This window comes from Urocitellus parryii, chromosome 8, assembly GCF_045843805.1.
Source record: "Urocitellus parryii isolate mUroPar1 chromosome 8, mUroPar1.hap1, whole genome shotgun sequence".
Classification (NCBI taxonomy): domain Eukaryota; kingdom Metazoa; phylum Chordata; class Mammalia; order Rodentia; family Sciuridae; genus Urocitellus; species Urocitellus parryii.
Window position 1 is genome coordinate 152,083,065 of NC_135538.1, and position 22,043 is coordinate 152,105,107.

Consider the following 22,043-nt stretch of genomic DNA (forward strand, 5'->3'; position numbering starts at 1 on the left):
TCCCATTCCCAGGCTTCCTGCTTCCGTAAGTGAGATGGGACTCGGGGCAGAGTGCTTGCCCAGCACACACAGGTCCTGGCTTGATCCCCAGGACAAAAAAAAAGGATCTCATTTACCACACTCCATGAGGGTGGGACATGGGGAGGGGGGCGAGGTTCACATAAGGAGGCTCAATTCTAGAGGAGGATGGGGCTCAGAGGTAGAGCACTCGCCTAGTATGCACAAGGCCCCAGGGTCAATCCCCAGCACCACACACACACACACACACACACACACACACACACACACACACACATATATATATATAAAAAAGACACAAAAAACTTAATTCCACAGTGAAAAGGGGGAAAGGTGATGAAGAATAGAGACAAACAGGCATAAACTGAGCCCAAAGTCCTGTAGAAAACAACACCGAGGTCCCACGTAGGTCCATGGCAGGTCCAGCACTTCCCCTTGGTCTGTGCTCTTGAACTCCAGTTATATGCTCCCTGAACCCTGCCCAGACATGTCATTGTCACCAACTCAAAATGTCCAAATCTGCATTTAAAACCCACGGCTGCTCTTCTGTGAATGCGATCTCCCTCATCACCCACCCACATGCCAAAGTCATGCATCTTGGTGCCATCACACTGCCATCCTCCCAGCATCATGCCACCTCTCTTACCCTCGGTGCATGTCTAAGTCCTGAGAACACACGCCCCCAGGGTCTTCCCAACTGTCCCTTTTCTCCCTCTTCTCACCTTCTCGGCCTCCAGTAAGGCTCCCGTCACCTCCTGCCCAGATGACTCCACACCCCCACATCCTCCCGCCTGCTCATCAGTCGTTTCCTTCTCTTTTCTATATATTAAATGATGCTGGAATGGAGCCAAACACCTGGTGCACACGCTCCACCCCTGAGCTACACCCCAGTCATGTCATCTTCCTAGAAATCCACGTCTTGGAGTTGAAATGACATGGTGCTAGGGTTTGCTTTCAAACACTCCAATCAAAATAGACTCAGCTGCGGCGAATTGATCAGAGGAACAAGACCAGCAAAGCAGAGCTAGCCGTGGGAGGTGCCGCGGCACACGAGGGGCCTTAGGGCTATTCTGCTTTTGTGTGTGGTTAGAAATATTTACCATAAGGTGTCTTTAGAAATCCAGCTGTACATCACTCTGCTATGAAACTGCTCCAGCCTCACTACCTGCCAGCTGCTAGGCGTGACAGGTGGCAGTGCACCCAGGCCCCAGCAGCCGTCCCCACAGCCCCACGCCCTGGCCCTTCCCATACCACATGTGCACCTTTCCGTCAGCCATGCTCTCCTTCCTCTGTGCTTAAACACGTCACAATCGTCCATTTTAGTCCTTCCAACTAACCTACATTTGTGACTGCCACGAGTCCAGCACTGCTTTACAGAGAGGATGAAGAAATGGCTGAAGCAAAGGGCTGGAGCCCTCAGGGCCACGGGAGGCAGGCGAGAGAACAGAGCCCAGAGCAGGTAACAGCGAGAGGCTGGGAGCACCTCTGGGCCCAACTCCCACAGAGAACAGAGTGTGGCCACATCTCCAGACCCGGGCTTTGGTCGCCACGGTCTCTGAAGGAGAGTGGGACTGTCACAAGATACACTCAGGAAAAGGAAAGGTGCTTCCTGGCACAGGGCTTGGGGAGAGCTGTGTGGCTCTGAGGCTGGCCCTGCTGGCCCAGAGTGGCCTCTGCTGGGAAGGAGGGAGTGGGCACACACCGACATCTCGACCCGGCGGGGCCTAGGGTCCTGCTGGACACGAAGGCAGGCCGGTGCTCTACTCACCCTTCCTCACTGCCAGAGTCAGGGTGGACGTGCTGCTCAGCCCCTGCTGGTCTGCCACTGTGAGGCAGAAGAGGTGGGTACCCACCTGCAGCCCGGTGACAGTGGCCACAGCCCTGTCCACGTTCTCCATCTCCACTGCACTGGGGCCTCTGTAAACCAAGACAGTGGAGAACACAGGGAGGGCGTGGGGCGCTCAGGCAAGAGTGTGGCCACCCTACAAACACTGCTGCTTCAGCGCAGTGTGCACACCCAGAGGATCCTATGGTGACCCTGTGTCCCTGGTACTCTCCAGGTAAGCCTAATCGTCAACCACCACAGCCGACAATCGGCTGCGCTCCTGGAAGAAGATCCTTGTTCTTGGTTTTTTATTTTAGTTAGCTGCCAGCGAAATGATCTAGCCTTGGAAACAGAATCTTAGAAACTACCCCTTTCTTTTCGTAATAAAATTGGATCAAAACCCTCGTCCACCTTTAGGGAGCGCATGGAGGAGGGTGAACCAGATGGTGGATGTCCTAAGAGAGGAATTACGCGGTACATTAAGAGGGAGGCTTGGTTCTCAGAAGACCTAGGTTGAGCCCAGCTCCTTCTCCTCCTGCCTTGGCAACCTGAGGCCATGTGATCTTACCAGTCCTTGTGCCTCTTAGGTTTTCAGCTTCAAAATGTGAGTAACACTCGTAATCAGCCTCATAAAACGTCGTGTAGATGTCTAGGAGATGGAGCGTGTGAAGCTCAGGAAATGCCGGGTCATATTGCGCTCTGAACTTCTGTGGCCTCCAGTCTGCGCAGGGTGGTGGGGCGCAGACAGGGCTCCCCCAGGCCCCCCTGAGCTTCTTCCATCCATGCTGAGGGCCATTACCAAGTAGGTATTGACGCATCGTAATCCTTGCCAGTGTACCCCATGTTAAATGGACTTGCCTTGGAAATTTGCTGCGACCTTGCTTGTGTGTTTGAGAAAGATGACCCTGCTCAAGGTGATCGAGGGTGGATCCAGGTTTGAGGAAGTATCCTGCAGGTTTGAGGAAGTATCCCGGTCCTTGGGCTTAGGGTGTTCCCGGTTTAAGGCGTTTCCCGGTTTAAGAATATGGGTTTTAGGGAAGTTGAGGTTGAAGATTATTGCTGCTGGGATTAGGGTGTTCCTGTTGCTTGTTCCCGTTGAGTTCTCGTGAGATTCAAATGGGATTTTGGAAAAAGCCTCGTGGAGTAGGTGAAGTGTGCGGCAGAACGAGACTGCCCCTGAACGTGTGTGGAGGCTGGTGTGAGATCCGGAATAAAGAATTGCTGTTTGAACCTACAAAGCTGTGTGGTGCCTCCTGATTCTGGTGCCCCCCCAAGACATCGGCACATCCACAGTTCACCTCCCACCAGGACAGCCCTGCCACCTGCCCTGGGCCCCACGCCCTGCAGTCTCTGTCCATCTTGTCTGTCTGCACTTGGTGCACTCTTCAGCCAACCATGCCCAGTTACTTCTAGAAGCCTGCTCGAGTCCTGACTGGCCGTCTAGTGCTGGTCCTCCAGGGAGGGGACACTGTCCCTCAGCATGGTTGTGACCCCTAGAGTGGTGGGGTGGCTTGACACCCACCCAATGTGCTCCCAGTGGTAGTGGACGATGCCGTGGTTGTCACTGCTCCCGCTCCCATCCAGGGTGGCACTTTGCACTGGGAAGACCAGCTCCTCGTCGGGGCCGGCCACGGCCAAGGGAGGCCTGTTGTTTCCTAGAAGTGCAGAAACCGTGTGAAAAGGTCCCATCTCTGCTGGAAGGCTGCCATCCTCTGACTTATTGTTCTAAACATTTATCTGATACATAAAAACATAAAAGTGGTACTTGATAACAGGTACCATAGAACGTTCCATGCATGTGTGCGCTGCCTAATGTTTACATCAGACAAATCTCCTCATTTATCAATTTTTTGTGGTGAAAGCCTCTGCAGATATTGCCCCCACTGGTGCCTGTCCTTGGGCTCCTGTAGGCCCTGTTGTCCCCTGCTAAGTCCCAATCATGTTGTACCGCGGTTTAGAGATATAATCAAGACAAGATTCTGAACCTTGAAAGAAAACCGGTTCTCCGAGCAGCGTCAGCTCCCAGCCTGGACCTGACGGCAGCGAGGTGTAGAGACTTTCCTGCCCAATTGGTCACAACCTAAGCCCAGGAGCCTAGTTACTGTTCCTGCTTTCATCCCTGGGGCCAGATCTCATTTCCATGTCACCTACCAGGCTGGACAATCACAGCGACCACAGCAGTGGACTGCTGACCGGCGGAGTCTGTCACCACCAGCCGGAAGGCGTACTCTCCTTCCTGCAGAGCGGATAGATGAAGGTACGGGGTCTGTGCTCCCTAAGCAGCAGCAAATGCAAAAACAAAAACAAAGAGAAATAGTAAAGAAGCACTAGTAATAGTGTGACATATGCAAACTCATGATTTTACCTAATACAGAAAATATGAAAGGTATATGAACCCAGGAAAATGGAATGTGTAGCCCACTGGGTATCCTCAGAGCATTGAAGGAATTAGGTGAATATAGCCAAGAGGCAACGTCCATCAGGATGCACAGCGGGGACATTCTTCCCCAGCAATTCTCAGCATCTACACCAGAGAAATGCACAGGAGGCTCACCCCAGGGGCTGACCAAGCACGGTGCAACAGCAACACAAGGGAAGCAAACCACTGCCCACCAATGGGGGAGTGGCCAAGGCCACTGCAATGCACCAGGGAATGCAAGCTTAGAAGAGAGATCCTCAGGGCTGGGCTGTGGCTCAGTGGTAGAGCAAGTGCTTAGCATGTTCCAGGCCCTGGGTTCCATACCCACCAGACAAACAGAAGAAATTTAAAAGAATGAGGTAGCTTTAAATTTTTAAAACGAAAAATGTAAAGACAAACAAACAAAAAGACATTGTATACACTGTGATAGTTATCGCTACACAAACACACACATACAAACACTTAGAGAAGATTCTGGAAGTGCACTCACTAAACTTATCAAAGAAATTGCCTCTAATAGGAGACCTGGAAGAGAGTGGTAGTCAATATACATTTTCACCTTATCAGAGTTTATTTGAACTGATTTTTAAATTTTTTTCCTGTAAGAAGCAATTCATATATTACTTTTGCAATCAAAAATAAATCTGGGGGCTGGGGTTGTGGCTCAGCAGTACAGCGCTCGTCTAGTGCATGTGAGGCCCTGAGTTTGATCCTCAGCACCACATAAAAAATAAATATATAAAATAAATATATAAAATAAATATTAAAAAATAAATTTTAACATTAAGGCAAAAAACATAAACAAACAAAAGCAACACCGTTTTTCAAAAGGCATGCTCTCAGCCACACTCGGTGCCTGCAGGTGAAAGTCCTTTTGTGGTACAGCAGGTGCTTAGCATGTGCATGCTGCTGTGTTGTCGCTGGTAATAGTTTCAGTTATTCTTACGTTTGCAGTTCATGGCATCGGGAAAGAATTTTAAATTTAATCCTATTTCAATTTATTTAATTTTAAATATCCCAGAATTGCCTAAATATAAATGTGTCTATATTTCTTGAGGTTTTAGTGGAAAATTGATAGAGAAAGTTGATACAGTATCAATTGTGTTATCACAAGGAATGATATTCTGAAATTTGAAATGCATAAATACTTAAGAATTTTAAAAGAAATACTTTCCTCTATTTTCCCCCTCTGGTGCTAGGGATCAACCCACGCAGGGCCTTGTGGACGCCAAGTCCATGCCCTGCCTCTGGGCTCCCCCACAGACCATGTGGCAATAACATGTTCCTGTGGACAGTCTCTGGGCAGGGAGAGAGGGGTGTGCAGCCACTGCACTGCTATGGAGAGCCAGACTCACTCGGGGACCCAGCCCCGGTAACTTCCCTCCACTACACGTCCAGGGTGGGGCGTGGATTCTGAGGGATTAGCTCTGGGCACATAAGGCTCAATAATTATGTTAAAGAAAATTTGGAAGAATCTCTTAACCAAGGAAATATAAAATAGCAAAATAGCCCATCCTTTCTTTTCTTTTCTTGGCCAGTACTGGAAACTGAACCCGAATTAACCTCAAGATCTAGTCATCAACACAGGAAAGGCTGCGAACTCGGAAGGGTTGGGAGCTTAGGTGCTCCTCTGTCAGTGCAGTGGTCTAACAGACACATGTATGAAAGCAGACTTTCTGGATCTAACTGCCCCTTCCCCAAACTAAGACTCAGTTGGTAGAAATAAAATATGGAAGGAAGGATGGATGGATGGGGGAGTAAGGTAGATAGATAGATGGATAGATAGATGATAGTGACAAGAGACACAGACAGATGCTGTAGTTGATAAGGGTGGACGATGTAGATGATAGAAATGGACAATAGAGATAGATGCAGAGAACAATAGAGATGGGCGATACGGACAGACAACCGAGAGTCAGGAGCAGGTGGAGAAAGTGCCTGCATGGCCACCTCTTTGCTCCCACTGCTGGGGTCCAGGGACCACTCATAGAGGACGATCTGGTGATCATCACTGCTCTGGTTTCCGTTCAAAGTGATGGAGTTCTGGGGCAAGGTCATGGTCTGATTTGGGCCTGCGTTGGCCACAGGTGGGTGGTCCACAGCACTGCTGACGATCAGGGTGGCAGTGGTGGAGTTGGTGGCTCCATCAGAGTCAGTGACGGTCAACCTGCAGAAAGGAGAGGAGGCTGTGACTCTGCAGAGCCTGCACACCTGGACGTGAGTGGCCAGCTCAGCTGCTCCTGGTCACAGTCTCCAGAACGGCTCAGAATAGGCAAACAGAAATGGAGGATGAAGTTTAAAGAAGCACACAGACTCAGGGATGTTTTTCCTGCTTTTGTTCCTGTTGACCCATCTTTGTTTCTCTTCTCATGTTAGTTGATGGGCTTCCCTTGCCTCTGGGATGCTGAGTGGAGAGGACCCTCGGCCAGAGCAGCTGCTCTCCACAGCTGAGACTGAGAAGGACGGCGTCCGAGGCAAGTTCTGCCTTCAGTCTGGAGCACTGGGTTTTCAGCTAGGAAGCTCCTATAGTTTTTCAGCCCTTTTCCAGAGGCTTATGATAATGGTTTTCAGGACACTCTGCGAGGTAAGGTTGGGACTCAACACTTTACAAAGTGATGTTCAGTCCACCAAGAGAAACCAGCATGGACCCTCCTGTACTAACTGATGGAATTAGTTAGAAAGTGGAGAATGGGACATCCCAAAAGGCCACTCCATCCTCCCGGGGGACGACGGTGGATGGGCAGTGGTAAGGGCTAGGTGGGTGAGCTGGAATGTGGGGATCAAGACCAAGAAGCAGCTTCAGGGAGGTGTGCTCGGCCTGCGCCTCCTGGGCCTCCTCTCCCGCGGCCCACCCGCTCTCTCCAACCAAGGTCCAAACTCCCATTTCATCATGCATGAATTCCATACTAATAAGTAATTAAGGTGATAGAGAAATATTTTAACAATAACTTTTTGAAGTTCCTTAGGCTTTTGTATCAGAAACTTTCCACAAGTCCACATGAGAAAATCCTCTAATAAAAAAGTGGTTGATGATTTATCTCTAATGTTTCAAACACCTGTCAACACACACAACTCTGACCCAGAAGTTTCACTCAAACCCTGAAATGTAGCCGTAAAGATGTTCACTGAACAGGGAATGGCGAGGCTGACTTCATAACGACTACTATGTTGTAGCACCACAGCAGCCAACATGCAGAGAAAGCCCAAACCAGACCCCCCACAAGGTCATCTGCTGGAGGAAAGACGTGCCCTGCAGACTGGGAAGGGACAGAGGGACAATGAGTGGAACCAAAGCCCAGGTGGGGAGAACCACGATTGAGAGACAACCCATTCCAGATGGATAAAAATTTGAACATGAAGGATTCAAAATTTTAAACTGTTAGAAGAAAATATAGAAGGTAGGTTGCAAAACACCCCATATGTTTTATCCATGTAAGAGAAAAACATTTTTGTTTGTGAATAGAAAGGGGCTGTGAGGGGCTGGGGCTGGGGCTCAGTGGCAGAGCGCTTGCCTAGCATGAGTGAGGCACTGGGTTCCATCCTCAGCACCACGTTAAAAAATAAACAAATGTCCATCTACAACTACAAAAAAATTTTTTTAAGGGGCTGGGGATGTGGCTCAAGCGGTAGCGCGCTCGCCTGGCATGCGTGCGGCCCGGGTTCGATCCTCAGCACCACATACCAACAAAGATGTTGTGTCCGCCGAGAACTAAAAAATAAATATCAAAAAATTCTCTCTCTCTCTCTCTCTCTCTCTCTCTCCTCTCTCACTCTCTCTTAAAAAAAAAATTTTTTTTAAAAAGAAAAGGGGCTTCATGGTACTTAAATCCCATGAAGAAGCCATGAGGAAGTTCATCTCAGATACATGAAATCAGATTCCGTCCCTCTGTGTCCTTGTGTCTGGCTTATTTCCCTTAGCGTAATGCTCTTGGCATTTCTCTGTGTGGTATATTCTATCCAAATTTCATTCCTGGGTTTTTGTTTGTTGATGTTTTTATTGTTTGGGGTACCAGGGATTGAACCCAGGGGCACTCTACCACTAGGCCACATCCCCAGCCCTTTTTAGTTTTATTCAGAGACAGGTCTCACTAAGTGGGTTAGGTCTTACTAAATAGCCGAGGCTGCTTTGAATTCACAATCCTCCTGCCTCAGCCTCCCGAGCTGCTGGGACTACAGGCGTGTGCCACTACACCAGGCTCATTCCTGTTTTTAAATTTCATTCCCTTCTAAAGCGGAATATCACTCAATTGCCTGTGCATATTTCATATTTTGATTTTCCATTCATCTGTTGATGGACAGTCATGCAAGGACACCTCTGTCTCTCGGCCATTGTGAACAACACTGTGGTGAACACTGGAGTCCCTGCTATCAGGTCCCTGGGTGTGGGCCCAGAGACAGAACCGCTAGGTCATGGGTGATTCTGTCTCAGCTTTCTGAGGAGCTGCCGCGGACATGCCCCCTCAGCCCTGGGGCTTCCACTTCTCCACACCCTTGGCAGCGCTGGCTCTTTTCTTCCTTCCCCTCTCCTCCCCTCCCCATCCCTTCCTCCCTCCCTTCTTTCCTTCCTTCTTTCCTTTTTAGCAATCCGAATGTGAAATGGATGAATGATTTCTAAGCTGACATTTCAAATAAACTAAAACACAAACTGACACAACTGTGTGCAACGCCTGCAAGCTCTGGAGCTCCTCTGTGGACCTGTGGTCAAAGATAGAACCCAGCAGGTTCTGAAGGACCCCAAACCCAGCCGGACTCAGGTCTGCAGACCCATGGGGACGGTCTAGGTCTAACAGCTGGGAAGCAGCAGAAGGGACACCTCATGCAGCCACCTGGAATTCTGCTCCAATCAAGAAGAGAAGAGCTAAGTGAGAAAAAGGTCAACAGGGTCCAAGAGATAACTGGGAGCAGAGTCTCAGGGTCACAAGGGAGACGGGGGGGGGGGGGGGACGACACGGGACACGAGTGTGGAGACAGAACTCCCGGGAGGTCGGAGGGCAGAGCCACGTGGGAAAGAGAACTGCATTGAGCCGGCATTCGCCTCCTGGCCATTTGCCTCTCAGTCTCCATCCCCAAAATGCAAATCTCCCAGAGACATGCTCACGGCAACTTTATTTATAATTGTTCTGCCACAGAGAGCCCAGATTTCAGCAGGTGGAGTGGGTGGAGTGGGGTGCACCTGTATCCCAGATACTTGGGAGGCTAAGGCAGGAGGATGGCTTGAGCCCATTGAGCCCAGGGGTTCAAGAACAGCCTGGACAATGTAGTGAGGTCCTCTCAAACAAAGACCCTAAGTGTCCACTGTAGACGAATGGATAAGTGGATCATGGCATAGCTACTGTTGGGCCTAGTGTCCATTATAGACGAATGGATAAGTGAATCACGGCATAGCTACTGTTGGGGCTAATGTCCACTGTAGACGAATGGATAAGTGGATCATGGCATAGCTACTGTTGGGGCTAATGTCCATTGTAGATGAATGGATAAGTGAATCACGGCATAGCTACTGTTGGGGCTAATGTCCATGTAGACGAATGGATAAGTGGATCATGGCATAGCTACTGTTGGGGCTAATGTCCATTGTAGATGAATGGATAAGTGAATCATGGCATAGCTACTGTTGGGGCTAATGTCCATTGTAGATGAATGGATAAGTGGATCATGGCATAGCTACTGTTGGGGCTAATGTCCATGTAGACGAATGGATAAGTGAATCATGGCATAGCTACTGTTGGGGCTAATGTCCATTGTAGATGAATGGATAAGTGAATCATGGCATAGCTACTGTTGGGGCTAATGTCCACTGTAGATGAATGGATAAGTGGATCATGGCATAGCTACTGTTGGGGCTAATGTCCACTGTAGATGAATGGATAAGTGGATCATGGCATAGCTACTGTTGGGGCTCAGAAGATGATACCCCAGTATACGACTTTTGGGGGGCATACTGAACAATTTTGTGTAAAGGGAAAGACTTTCTCTGGATTCCCTTCATCTGCACTGAGGCCTCACCTACCCCAAGGAACACACCTGCCTTCCCTCCCCACCCTGATACCCAACTGTCCACAGCAGAGAGGAAGGCTGAGGGATGAGCCCACGCTGATGGACTTCCCCTGAAACAGTCCTCACATCACGCATTCCCCTAAGAATCGCCCAGGAGCCTCAGTGGTTCACTCCCGTCAGGCAAAGGGCCCAGAGTTGGAGCAGTGTTGAGTGGGCGGTCCCCTCCAGGTCTTTTCTCCTGTCTGATCTGTCAGTTGACGACAGCGAACCCTGGAAGGTGTTCCTTCGCTCCTGCACCCTACGCTCACATAGACTTAGCCAAGGCCAGGGAACCCTGTGATGCAGACGACACAGGCCAGCCTCAGCCCGGGCGAGGAGCAGCTTCGGTGCCCTCCAGGGACACAAGTTACAGAATGCAAAATGGTCATCGGTGGCAGGAGGCCCGTCAGTGGCTGCCTGGAAGGGCAAGAGGAGCTTTGGGGGCAATAGAAATGCTCATTGACTCCATCAGGGTGGTGGCTTCACAGGAGTGAAGAGTCACTGAGTTCCACAGTTTGAATATGTGCAGCTCACCTTACTTCAGCTGTACCCTAGAAAGTCATAAGAAGGAAAGATTGAAATAGCCAGGTAATTAACAGACAATCCCACAACTCTGCCTCCCTTCGAAGATGCAGACTTTCTTTTTTGTAACTCAACAGAGCAAAAAGGGTGCTCTGTTATAGTCCCCATTCAGTTGCTGACACCCAAAACAAACACTTCCAGTGAACAGGTCACAGGAATCGGGGAGAATCAGCCTGCGGTGGCGCCAACCGGAACCCCGAGGAAACCAAATCCACCTCCCCTGTGGACCAGGATAAACAGCACAGCGACTTTCAGGCTTCAATTAGAGGAGGCAGTCAAAACCTAAGTAGTGGGAAGCAATAAGCAATGGCCACAGGACCCACTTGCCTGACGGTGTGGTTGCCAGGAGCAAGGTCAGCCACGCGCAGGACGGGGGTGTCGGACAGGTGCTGCCCCGCGAGGGGCCCGCGGACTGCTTCCCAGCGATAGCTCGCTATCTCAGAGTCATCTGTACTCCCTGAAAGGTCAAAAGCAGAAACCAGAATGAAACCCAAGAAGAGTAAAGCATAAACTTTGTGACTTATGTAATTCCAAATTTAAATTCATTTTTTGAATTTATTTTTTTAATTGTTGATCAAACTTCATTTTTATTTATTTACATGTGGCGCTGAGAATCGAACCCAGTGCCTCAACATGCTAGGCAAGTGCTTGACCACTGAGCCCCAGCCCCAGCCCCCTTTAAATTCATTTTATAGGAGACTCTTGCATAGAGCTCAATGGCACATATTATGTATTAGGAAGGACCATTTTCCTACTCCCTAAATGATCTCTTTCTCCTGGATTTGGGCAGATCAGAGTGAGGAAGTTCCCACCACGTGAATTTTAAGAAGCACAGTGACGGTGTTGCGTTTTGAGAAAACAGGTGTGAAGAGCGCAGCACGTGGAGAGGCTGGTTCCCCCGGCCCCCTGCAGGAGGGACCCCACTCACAGGTTCCGAACCCCCCCATGCCGACCATGTGAAGAGCTGCTTCTCTGTCATTCAGACAAAGCTTCCCTACAGACATTATTAAGGCGTGAATCTAGAAAGGTCTGATCCTGCCTGAGAAGTTCCCACTTAAAGCACAGCAAAATGTTTCATGAGGAATTGTAGAAAGCGAGACCTGGCAGGGGGATGTGAAGGAACTATACAGCCCTATGTATTGGACCATCTCCCCATAAATTTATGGGGACGAGACATCCTAGATCAATTAGGATTGACATTAACAAATAACGTCAATCCTAACGCGCCCACTACTAGGGCAAAACAAGGCTTTAGAAAAGAAAAGAGATTAAGAGATCAAGAACAAGATATAACAGCACCAATTCAAATAGATCAAAAGATAAATAAACATGGATTGGGTTTTCAAAAAGGGCCACTGAGACAATCAAAATTACTTGGAAATCAGAAAGACCAGTGTGGGTTCCTCAGTGGCCCCTAACTAAAGAAAAGATACAAGTAGCCCATGATCTGGTCAAACAGCAATTAGCGGAAGGACATATACAACCTTCCGTATCTCCCCATAATACTCCCATTTTTGTTATTAAAAAGAAATCTGGTAAATGGAGATTATTACAAGATTTAAGAGCCATTAATAATGAGATGGTTATTATGGGACCTGCTCAATCAGGGATTCCCCAATTGTCTGCTCTACCAAAAACCTGGCATGTTCTAGCTATAGATATTAAAGATTGTTTCTTCTCAATTCCAATTCATCCCGAGGATAGTCCACATTTTGCATTTACTATCCCTGCACTGAATCATGAAGGTCCTGATCAGAGATATGAATGGAAAGTACTCCCTCAAGGGATGGCTAACAGCCCAACTTTGTGCCAAATTTATGTTGATAAAGCAATCCAGCCTCTTAGAAATCAAAATCCTGAACTACAGATATTTCACTATATGGATGATGTGTTAATGGCACATAAAGATAAAAACACATTGCTAGAATGTTATGCCACGCTTACAAACTTGTTAAAAAATTATAATCTAGAGATAGCAATAGATAAAGTACAATTAAATCTTCCAATTAATTATTTAGGAGTTCTATTATCCTCAACCATGGTCCGTCCACCAAAAATTCAAATACGAGTAGATCAACTCAAATCACTTAATGACTTTCAAAAGTTATTGGGAGATATAAATTGGATAAGGCCTTATCTAGGCATACCAACAGGAGAATTAGGACCTTTATTTGATATTCTAAAAGGTCCATCAGATCCAAATTCACCCCGCATGTTAATGCCTGAAGCTAGAAAGGCATTAAAAATCATTGAAACATATATGGAAAATATGCATTTGGATAGAATTGATATAAGTTTGCCTTTACTATTTATTGTACTACCGACAAAAAATATTCCTACAGGAGTATTTTGGCAAGAAGGTCCATTATTATGGATACATTTATCTTATTCTCCTAATACTATTCTTACTAGATATCCTGAGGCTGTAGGGCAATTAATACTCAAAGGAATAAAAGCAGCAAAAGGAGTGTTTGGGATTTCTCCCAATAAAATTATTACTCCATATACTATGGATCAAATTGATGAGTTAGCTAATGAGTTAAATACTTGGGCAATAATCATGTGTAAATCTAGTGTTGCATTTGATAATCACTTGCCATCTAATCCTTTGTTGTCTTTTTGGTCTAAGCATCCTGTAGTTTTTCCAAAAATGACAAGAAAAACCCCTATCATAAATGCTCCAAATATATTCACTGATGGGTCAAACAATGGTACAGCAGCAGTAGTTACTCCTGATCAAACTTTTACATTTTTAGTACCCAAACAATCAGCTCAAAAGGTAGAGCTCAATGCAGTATTGCAAGCTTTTATGATGTTCAAAGATTCTACATTTAATTTATTTTCTGATAGTCAGTATGTAGTTAATGCTATTGTATCTCTTGAAGATGCTGGTAGGATTTCTCCTTCCTCTACTGTTTTCTCTTTGTTTTCTGCTATACAAAGTCTAATCTGGGATAGAAAGGATCCATTCTTTATAGGACATATCAGAGCACATACAGGATTGCCTGGAGCCCTTAGTTTGGGTAATGAACTAGCAGATAAATCTACACATGACATACATATTTTCTCCACAATAGAAGAAGCTATAAATTTTCATAAAAGGTTCCATGTCAATGCTAATACTTTACAAAAACGTTTTAAAATATCTAAAGAACAAGCCAGACATATAATAAAACAATGTCAAAATTGTGTGACATTTTTGCCACAAGTTAATCTTGGAGTCAATCCTAGAGGACTGATACCTAACCATATTTGGCAGATGGACGTCACACACTTGCCAAAATTTGGAAAATTAAAATATTTACATGTTACAGTTGATACTTCTTCTGGATTTTTGATGGGCTCCCTTCATCCCGGAGAAAAAACTAAAGATGTTATAGCTCATTGCTTACAAAATTTTGCCACTGTGGGTGTTCCTAAACAGTTAAAAACTGATAACGGCCCTGGTTACACCTCCAAGTCTTTTAAACAATTTTGCTCATCATTTGGCATTACTCATATAACAGGAATCCCATACAACCCACAGGGACAAGGCATAGTTGAAAGAGCTCATCAAACTATAAAAATATACTTATTAAAACAAAAGGAGGGAATTAGTAAGAAGTATATATCCCCCAAAGATAAACTTAAAATAACCCTTTTTACTCTAAACTTTCTAAATTTGGATTCATCAGGACTTAGTGCTGCGGAAAGACATATGTATCCGAAAAATGTACATAAGCCTAAGGTACTTTGGAAAGATATTCTAACAGGACAATGGAAAGGTCCAAACCCAGTAATAGTCTGGAGTCGGGGCTCCGTCTGTGTTTTTCCACAGGAGGAACAGCAACCAATTTGGATTCCAGAGAGATTAACTAAAACAATTTCTACAGAAAAAGAAGATGATTTGACTCAAATCCATAACAGCTGATATCCAGAGTTCCAGCCTGGCTATTCTTATATCTGCGACAGTGATTTACCACGGTGCCTTTTTCAATATCTATTTTATTATTTGCATTTTTCTCACATCATAAAGTTCTATTTTATTTTATTTTACCTTATTTTTTAAGCTCATACAAACCTAGGTTAATGTTTTTCTGATCAGTTTTATTTTTTGACTGTGTTTTATTTTTTTTTTTTTAACTGTAAAGTTTTTAAACATTGCAATGGAGATTTCACCTAGCTATAGCTACAAGGCCTTTATTTACTATTGTCTTATATGTTCTATGTTATGTATGCACTGTTTTGTGTTGTATGTCTGTATGTGTTTTTGTCCATATTTCATTTATAAGGAGCGCTCATGTATAAATAGATACAAATATCAAAAAAAAAAATTTTTAGTCACGTGACTTATATGGTTTAATTTACTTTAGGTAAACAGCTGTTATTAAATTTTGCTTTTAAAGGTGGTTAACAGATCTGTTTGTTTACTTTCACCTTTCCTTTTCATTATATTTCATAATTCTGTTCAGGATAATGTCTCTTTAGCAACATGGCCATAATTCCCATCTCCATCCCAGTGCCGGTGAAGACTAAGACCAAACTACAACTTTTATGATAGCTATCACAATAAACTGTATAAACTGATATATCAATCAAAATAACTCAATAAGACTGCTCAATCAAGGACTTAATTTACTTTGGGAGGAAATGGACATATTGATAGACTCCTCCACTTTGAACTGCTTACACAACTTGCCTGGACTATGTATCACCTGTATGCATTGTGCTCTATTTGTTGATACAGCGAACTGGTAGTGCTAAATATCTTAGCCGATGTGTCACCAGTGTTTCCAAAGGAGCCATCAATTGGCTGGATGTCGTGGCAATTCTGCGTCTTTCTCCCTTCTGCTAGTGATGGTCTAAATTTGGGGGCCAACAGAGGTGAGGCAAGAACCTCACCCCCCCACTGGCACCAAGGTTAAATTTGGGGGCCAACAGAGGTGAGGAAAGAACCTCACCCCCCCACTGGTGCATAGGCCTATTCCACAGGTATGGCTATATACTGGACCGGTAGTCAGTGACGGGTATGATTCGGTTACAGTGGTATCAACCTAAGCCAGGAGACTGACGCAATAAGGTCAGTTTTCCCATGACGGGTAAGAACCATATGTGAATTGGACATACCTAACAGGCACAGTCCCTAGCCACATTTGCCTGTTGTTTAATTAAACAGAAGGGGGCACATGTTAGGAGCCACAGCAAAAATATTGATACAGGCACCTTTGGGTTTAATGATGGCCAGCCAGCGATTCACATTCATATGGTAATTGGACTCATGCTGTTTACCTGGGCCGTTTCAGGACTCAGGTTACTCATGTCACTCTTGTAATGGGAGAGTTCCCATTGGTTGGGAAAGGATGGTAGGAGGGTGTTCCGGGGGAAGTGGAGGCCCCCCGGCTCAGGTAGAAGACACACGTGGTGGACCCACTTGTTAGGGGACGCACACGGCCTCTCTCTAAATAAAACTTTGTCTCAGTTTGACTGGCTTGTGTTTTTGTGCCCAACCGGGTTGCAAGATTGCAAGCCCGCGTGCACTGACAGCTCAGCAGGGAAACACTCAGCAGGGGTGCTGCAGGCAGTGCTCGGCGATAGCAGCGGCAGGAACGGGGCTCAGCTAGCCCGCTTGACCCGCGGCCGGCGAGCTGCCTGCGGCAGTTCTGTAACCGTGCGTCATAATTCTAAGGAAGTCACTTTTGCCCCCGGTTAGTAACTGAACTGTGCCCTTGCTATGCTGTGGACAGACTTCTGAGTCAGAGCATCTAGGTGGGCTGGTGCTGGGAAGAGGACGTCAGGTCGAGTGAGTCTCTGGAACCAGGCGCAGGCTGCGGAGTGGGTCTGTCTCCCACCGCCCCAGCTTTCCTGGGCTCCCCGTCAGTAGTCATGAGCGTTCCTGAGCCGCAGATCACACACGCAGGTCTGGGCAGCCAGGAGGAAATTCAGGCAGCCTCGCTATATGGGACAGGGACTGCACAGGAGCAAAGGGCACCAGCTCAGCACTTGGAACAGTGCTCCTGGGCTTGGCGCCAGGGTCGCCCCCACTGTGTCCTGCCACGGTTCTGTAGGCCTGCTGGGCTGGACACTAGTGTCACTCATAAACCACATGTCACACATAAACATGATGCAGGAAAAAAGCAGTGAAAACAAAATCTGAGCCCTCACCAGAGGTCTCAGCCACGGGGAGACGCTGGAGGCACAGGGGGCTCAGGCAGGCGCCCGCGGCCCTCAGTCCCAGGCCCCTCCTCGGGCTCCCCCTCCTGTCACTCTCACTGTCCAGGCCCCCTGTGCCACAGTGGGGAAACGGAGCCCCAGAGAGGCACAACAGGCTGTCCAGGGCCACCTGGATAACCAGCCAATGCTTGCTGGTCCACCAGGATTTCATTAGATATACTGGTTTCAGTACCAGATTGAAGTGGCCAAGCACTGCTCCAAAGGCTTCCAAAAAACCATGGAATCCTCCCAACCTCACATGGCGGTGTGAAGCCACAGGTCCTGAAGAAATGGCCTCTGTTAAACATCCTGCAGACGCATGGCCCGGGCTGAGGGCCACTGTGACTGTGCAGACATGGAACGCAGCAGGTTTGGAGGCACAGTTTCCTTGGGTTGCCAGTCCCTTGAGAAATACAGCCATTTACTTCCACCCTCTGTGTACCACCTACGTTCTCCTGACTAGTGGACTTCTCAGAAGGGTTTTGAGCTAATCGTCCTCTAGCCCCCACGGACCCTAAGCTGGGCTTGCTCTCAGATAACGTCTGAAACCTGTAAGAAGGACTGTAACAAGAACTTCCAGGCTGCTGTTGCCAAACACACTGACTCTTGGGCCTGCAGCTGTGCGCAGGTGCCTGATGGGTAACTCACAGCAGGATAAAAACTCAGCATCTCTCCCTCCATTTAGGGGAGGAGAGTACTGGGATGGACCCAGAGGTACCCTAGCTGTGAGCCACATCCCCAGCCCTTTTTATGTTTTATTTGAGAGTCTTTATAAGTTGCAGAGGCTGGTCTTGAACTTGCAACCTTTCTGCCTTGGCCTTCCAAGTAGCTGGGATTACAGGTGGGAGCCACCATACCTGGCTCTAATCCTGATACACCCAGCTTAATTCCCTCTTAAGATTGGGAGCCACCTCGTCACAAAGACATGAAAAGTTAATTTCGGCTTTACTATATATTACTGCGATTTCTAAACTTGCTTGGAATGCCTGCCCGTGCCTTGAACTCACCCATGCCTGGCTTTCCCTGACCAGATAGCAACCCTCTCTGAAACTCTAGTGGCGCCTCATAAATTCTGACGTCGGGACCTAAGTTTACTCCCTAAGTGCTGAATCATTTAGACCATTAGCCTACTACCTGCTTTTGTGTTATGCTGGTCAAAATCCTGTCATCTGTAGGTTCTCAAGACACCCCTCCCACACACACTTTTTGCAATTTCCTGTGCTATAAAACTGCGCTCCTAGAGAGCTGGGGTGCTGTCTTCTATTCACACGGGTTCCTGGAGAGACAGACCCGGCCGGTCGGAATTACAAGCTTGCTTTAATTTGATTTAAATTGGAGTCGGTGGTCTTTGTCTCATGGTTTAACAATCCCCATTTTGAATCTGTCCCTTTTGCTTTAAGACATTCTGTCCTGCCATCAGCTTAGATTCCACAACCACAGGTCAGATGGACAAATATCTCTACTGACCAGGCAACAACCACCCTCCTCCCACCAACCCTGGGATAATAATCAACCAGGCCAGTTTTATACAGTGGCCCACCCTATGCTTTGAATTAACCCTTACGACTCGGCCACTGGGACTTAATTTTCAAATGGATGTGCTTCTTCCTCTTCCTCTTTCCCAGCTCCTCCTCATCTCAGGGGAAACAGGGTTACCTTTCTTCCCCACCCTAGACAGAGTTGTCTGTCCTGAGCACTCACCTACCACAGGAACAAGTAATCCAGACTTTGGGGATGGCACTAGAAGATCTCAGAAATGAGTATCTCCCAAATTAACAAGTGAATTACAACTTCCAAGGGGAACACATGGATGGACGCTTTAAATCACCTCTTTAAAAACCCCTGTTCCCTGTGCTTCTCCTTGGCTGGTAAAACAATAAAACTCCTTCTTCCTTTTGGTCAAAATCCTGTCCTCCTGACTGGATTAGCACTGGGGACCCTAATCGAGGTTTTGGTAACAGTTTTGAAGTCAGAATTAGACAGGAGGTATGGGTAGGTAAATCGAGTCAGGTCAGTTCGAGTCAGGCCAATCGGAGTCAGTCCAGCTAGTTGGAGACTGTCCCCTGAGGGATTGAGATGTTAACTCCTTCAGAGCCCTTCCTCCACCCGTATCAAGAACCTGCCCCTGCTCCAACCTGTGGCTAAGGTCACCGGACCCAGGAGTTGCCCCTCCCGACAGGGAGCTATAAGGTTGTTCAGGAGTCCTGGGTTACTCTCCCTGCCCTTCCCCCTCAGCCCACCTGTTCCCCACCTTTTGGGCATCCCACCGAGCCTTCCTGGGCCTAGTCACTTAGGCAGGAAGGAGAAAGAGAAGAGGGAGAAGGCAGGAGAACAGAGGAAGCCTAGGACACATAAAAAGGGCAGAATACCTCCTTCTTGGGATACCAGGACACCAGCCGTGGCCCCTTCTGCCTCCAGGGAGAAGTCTATGTTACCCCTTTTAAAATAAACCCTGCTTTATATGCCTGACTCGGCATGCTTCTCTAATGTTCAAACTTCAACATTAACCGGTGACCGGCAGTATCAGTTGGACCAAGACTCCTTAACTGTGCGTCCTCTGATCCCTGGTCTATGCTCATGACAGCCCCCCCGCAAGACAGAACTGAGGATGTGGGTCTCCCTGTGTCTCTGGTGGGCTACACATTCCTTCCCTGTCTTTGCCACTGATGGGCTCTTGGATTGGTCCTTCAGATGGGGGCTGGATCTAGTCTGTTGAGACCCCCGAGCTGGGCCTTAACTCTAAAACTCTGGTCACAAGCTTTCCTGCTTTACTGTAGCCACCTACCTAATGTCCCCACGGTGTTCATTAATACATTGATTTATCATTTTCTTTGTGCTTTGGCTATGAAGGTTAACCTCTTTCATGGAGGAGCATGTCATTCAGGGTGACCCAAATCTGTGCTCCTGGGCCATGGCCACTAATATTTGACTCAAAATAAACTACTTTCTTATTTCCTGAAAGCGGAGTTTATTCTCATTGACAGTACGACTGTTAGAACCCAAGGATCCTGATTCCAAGGCCAGTTTCCTTTTCCATATTCCACACAGCTTCTCTTCCACCATTAACCCTTTCTGAAGCTCAGGATCAACGTAAATTAAAAAGGTAAAGAGGTGTCAAGAAAAAAACATCAAAATTGAGTCTCATTGGCTCAGGGCACTGAAAACGATTCGGCAGGGCCTTGTTAGTCAGATCTAAATCAAGTCGGACTGGAGCCGCTGCTGACCTGCTGGACAGGGAGCCCTCCTTCCCTCCCCCCAACTATCAGGGACGGAATCCACACCAACCTTACCTTCTGCCAGCACCAGTCAGTTCCTGACCGACCAGTGATGTCATGACCAGGCCTCTCTTGTGCTTTTAAACTCTAAATATAGCCACCATTTTGTAAACCCCTGGAGCACATTGTTAAGACTGCGAGGATCTATATTTTCTCAGATTGCAATCCTAATTAGCCCCACAAAAATGCAGTCCTCTTTGTCCTCAACTAGGTTGATTTTATTCTTGCTCAACAGAACATAATCCTCAAAATACATCACCACAGGAAAGCTCAGTGAACACGACACTTAGGTCTTCCATAGCGTAAAACTTCTTCATTAGACAATCTAATAGAAGCTTTTCATTCCTCACTGAAGCCTCTGCAATACACTGTCCAGGGGCTCTTCCTCCTTTCTGGGTCTATGGAGGAAGAACGTGCCACCCCAGAATGCTTGCCACTGTGTTAAGTCTTTCGTCGGAGTTCAGTGACTCCAAAATGGCAGAGCGGAGTAACAGAAGGATGCCACTGGAGGCAACGACAGGGAGACCAGTCATGTCCTTCTTCACAGTGTCCCATTACCATGACAACTCCCACTGCAGGTGCAGCATTTTAAAATGACCAGTGGGGTTAATTGGACAGTATTCTAATTAGGCTTCCTAAAGTAGCCAATGGAGAGGAAGTTGAAACCGGTTTCCTAATCAGGGATCTAAGGTAACCAATGGGGCAAATGGAGTAAGGTCTTCAATCTGGCCTTTCCTTGTTTCCACTCCCTGTGTAAGGCAGGCTGTCTGCAAAGCTTTTTCCTACCTGATTGGGTAGCCCAAACTGGAACACCACTGCCATGTCTTCTCAGAACCACAATCTCATAAACTCACTGCACAGGGGGAAGACTCAAGAAGGCTGGATGAGGGGCCTCTCCCAGGCTCCACCCACCTCTGTTAGCAGAGGTGACTGAGGCTAAGGGCCTGACTTTTATCCTGCTGTTGTGGTATCAGAGAAGCTAACTTCCCCTGAAGAATAAACAAGATCCTGTTTTTCAACAGATGGCCCAACCATCCTGAGGAGCATCCGCAGAGACCCAAATTTGACCTGCAGTAACCTAAGAAGGGAAAGCTGGAGTCTAAGACCTCAGACTCATTACTTGCATCTCATGAATCCAGAGTCAAACCAGAAATAAGCATTTGGACATGCACACTAAGCAGAATGGGCAAGGCACGGCAGTCTTCTAATCGCTCCTTGCTTGGCCTAAACCACTCCTAGCAAAGTGCCCACCAAAGGGAATGAAAAACTCAGAAGTGCATGTGAGCCCAGACCCCCTCTGTCCTGTCCCTGCTGTGCTTCCCCAGTGATCCTCCTCCAAATAACCTCCCTGAAGGCTGGTCCTTGTCTGTGAATTCTTCTCACTGCCCACACACTGGCCATCAGACTGAAACTCAAATATCACATCTAGAACCCAGAGGAACTAGGCCACTGTCAGTTCTTCTGGCCCATTTATCCACCCTAAAAATAATTCACTATCCCCCCCCCCCAAATTTCCTATTTGCCTGCCTCCCTGTCCCCATGAAGAGGCCTGTGTTTCAGCCTCACATTTTGTGTCTGGCTTCTATTTCTCCATGTTAATGAATTTGTTGTTCATTTTTTCTGTTAATTTATGGTCAGCTTTATTTCAAAGAACGGCATTGTGGAAACTCTCCAGGGAAAGTCCAAACTCCCTGCGGTG

General features: G+C 47.2%; 1 protein-coding gene across 1 annotated transcript in view; it reads right to left on the reverse strand.

The window, feature by feature from the left end:
* Positions 1-22,043, reverse strand: part of Kiaa0319 (KIAA0319 ortholog) — a 42,246-nt gene that overhangs the window by 15,321 nt on the left and 4,882 nt on the right. The window contains exons 3-7 of the mRNA XM_077801555.1: positions 11,208-11,391; positions 6,201-6,429; positions 3,995-4,118; positions 3,366-3,498; positions 1,787-1,935 (exon numbers count right to left, since the gene is read on the reverse strand). Coding sequence (XP_077657681.1) covers positions 1,787-1,935; positions 3,366-3,498; positions 3,995-4,118; positions 6,201-6,429; positions 11,208-11,391 — 819 coding nt within the window. The remainder of the gene's footprint in view (positions 1-1,786; positions 1,936-3,365; positions 3,499-3,994; positions 4,119-6,200; positions 6,430-11,207; positions 11,392-22,043) is intronic.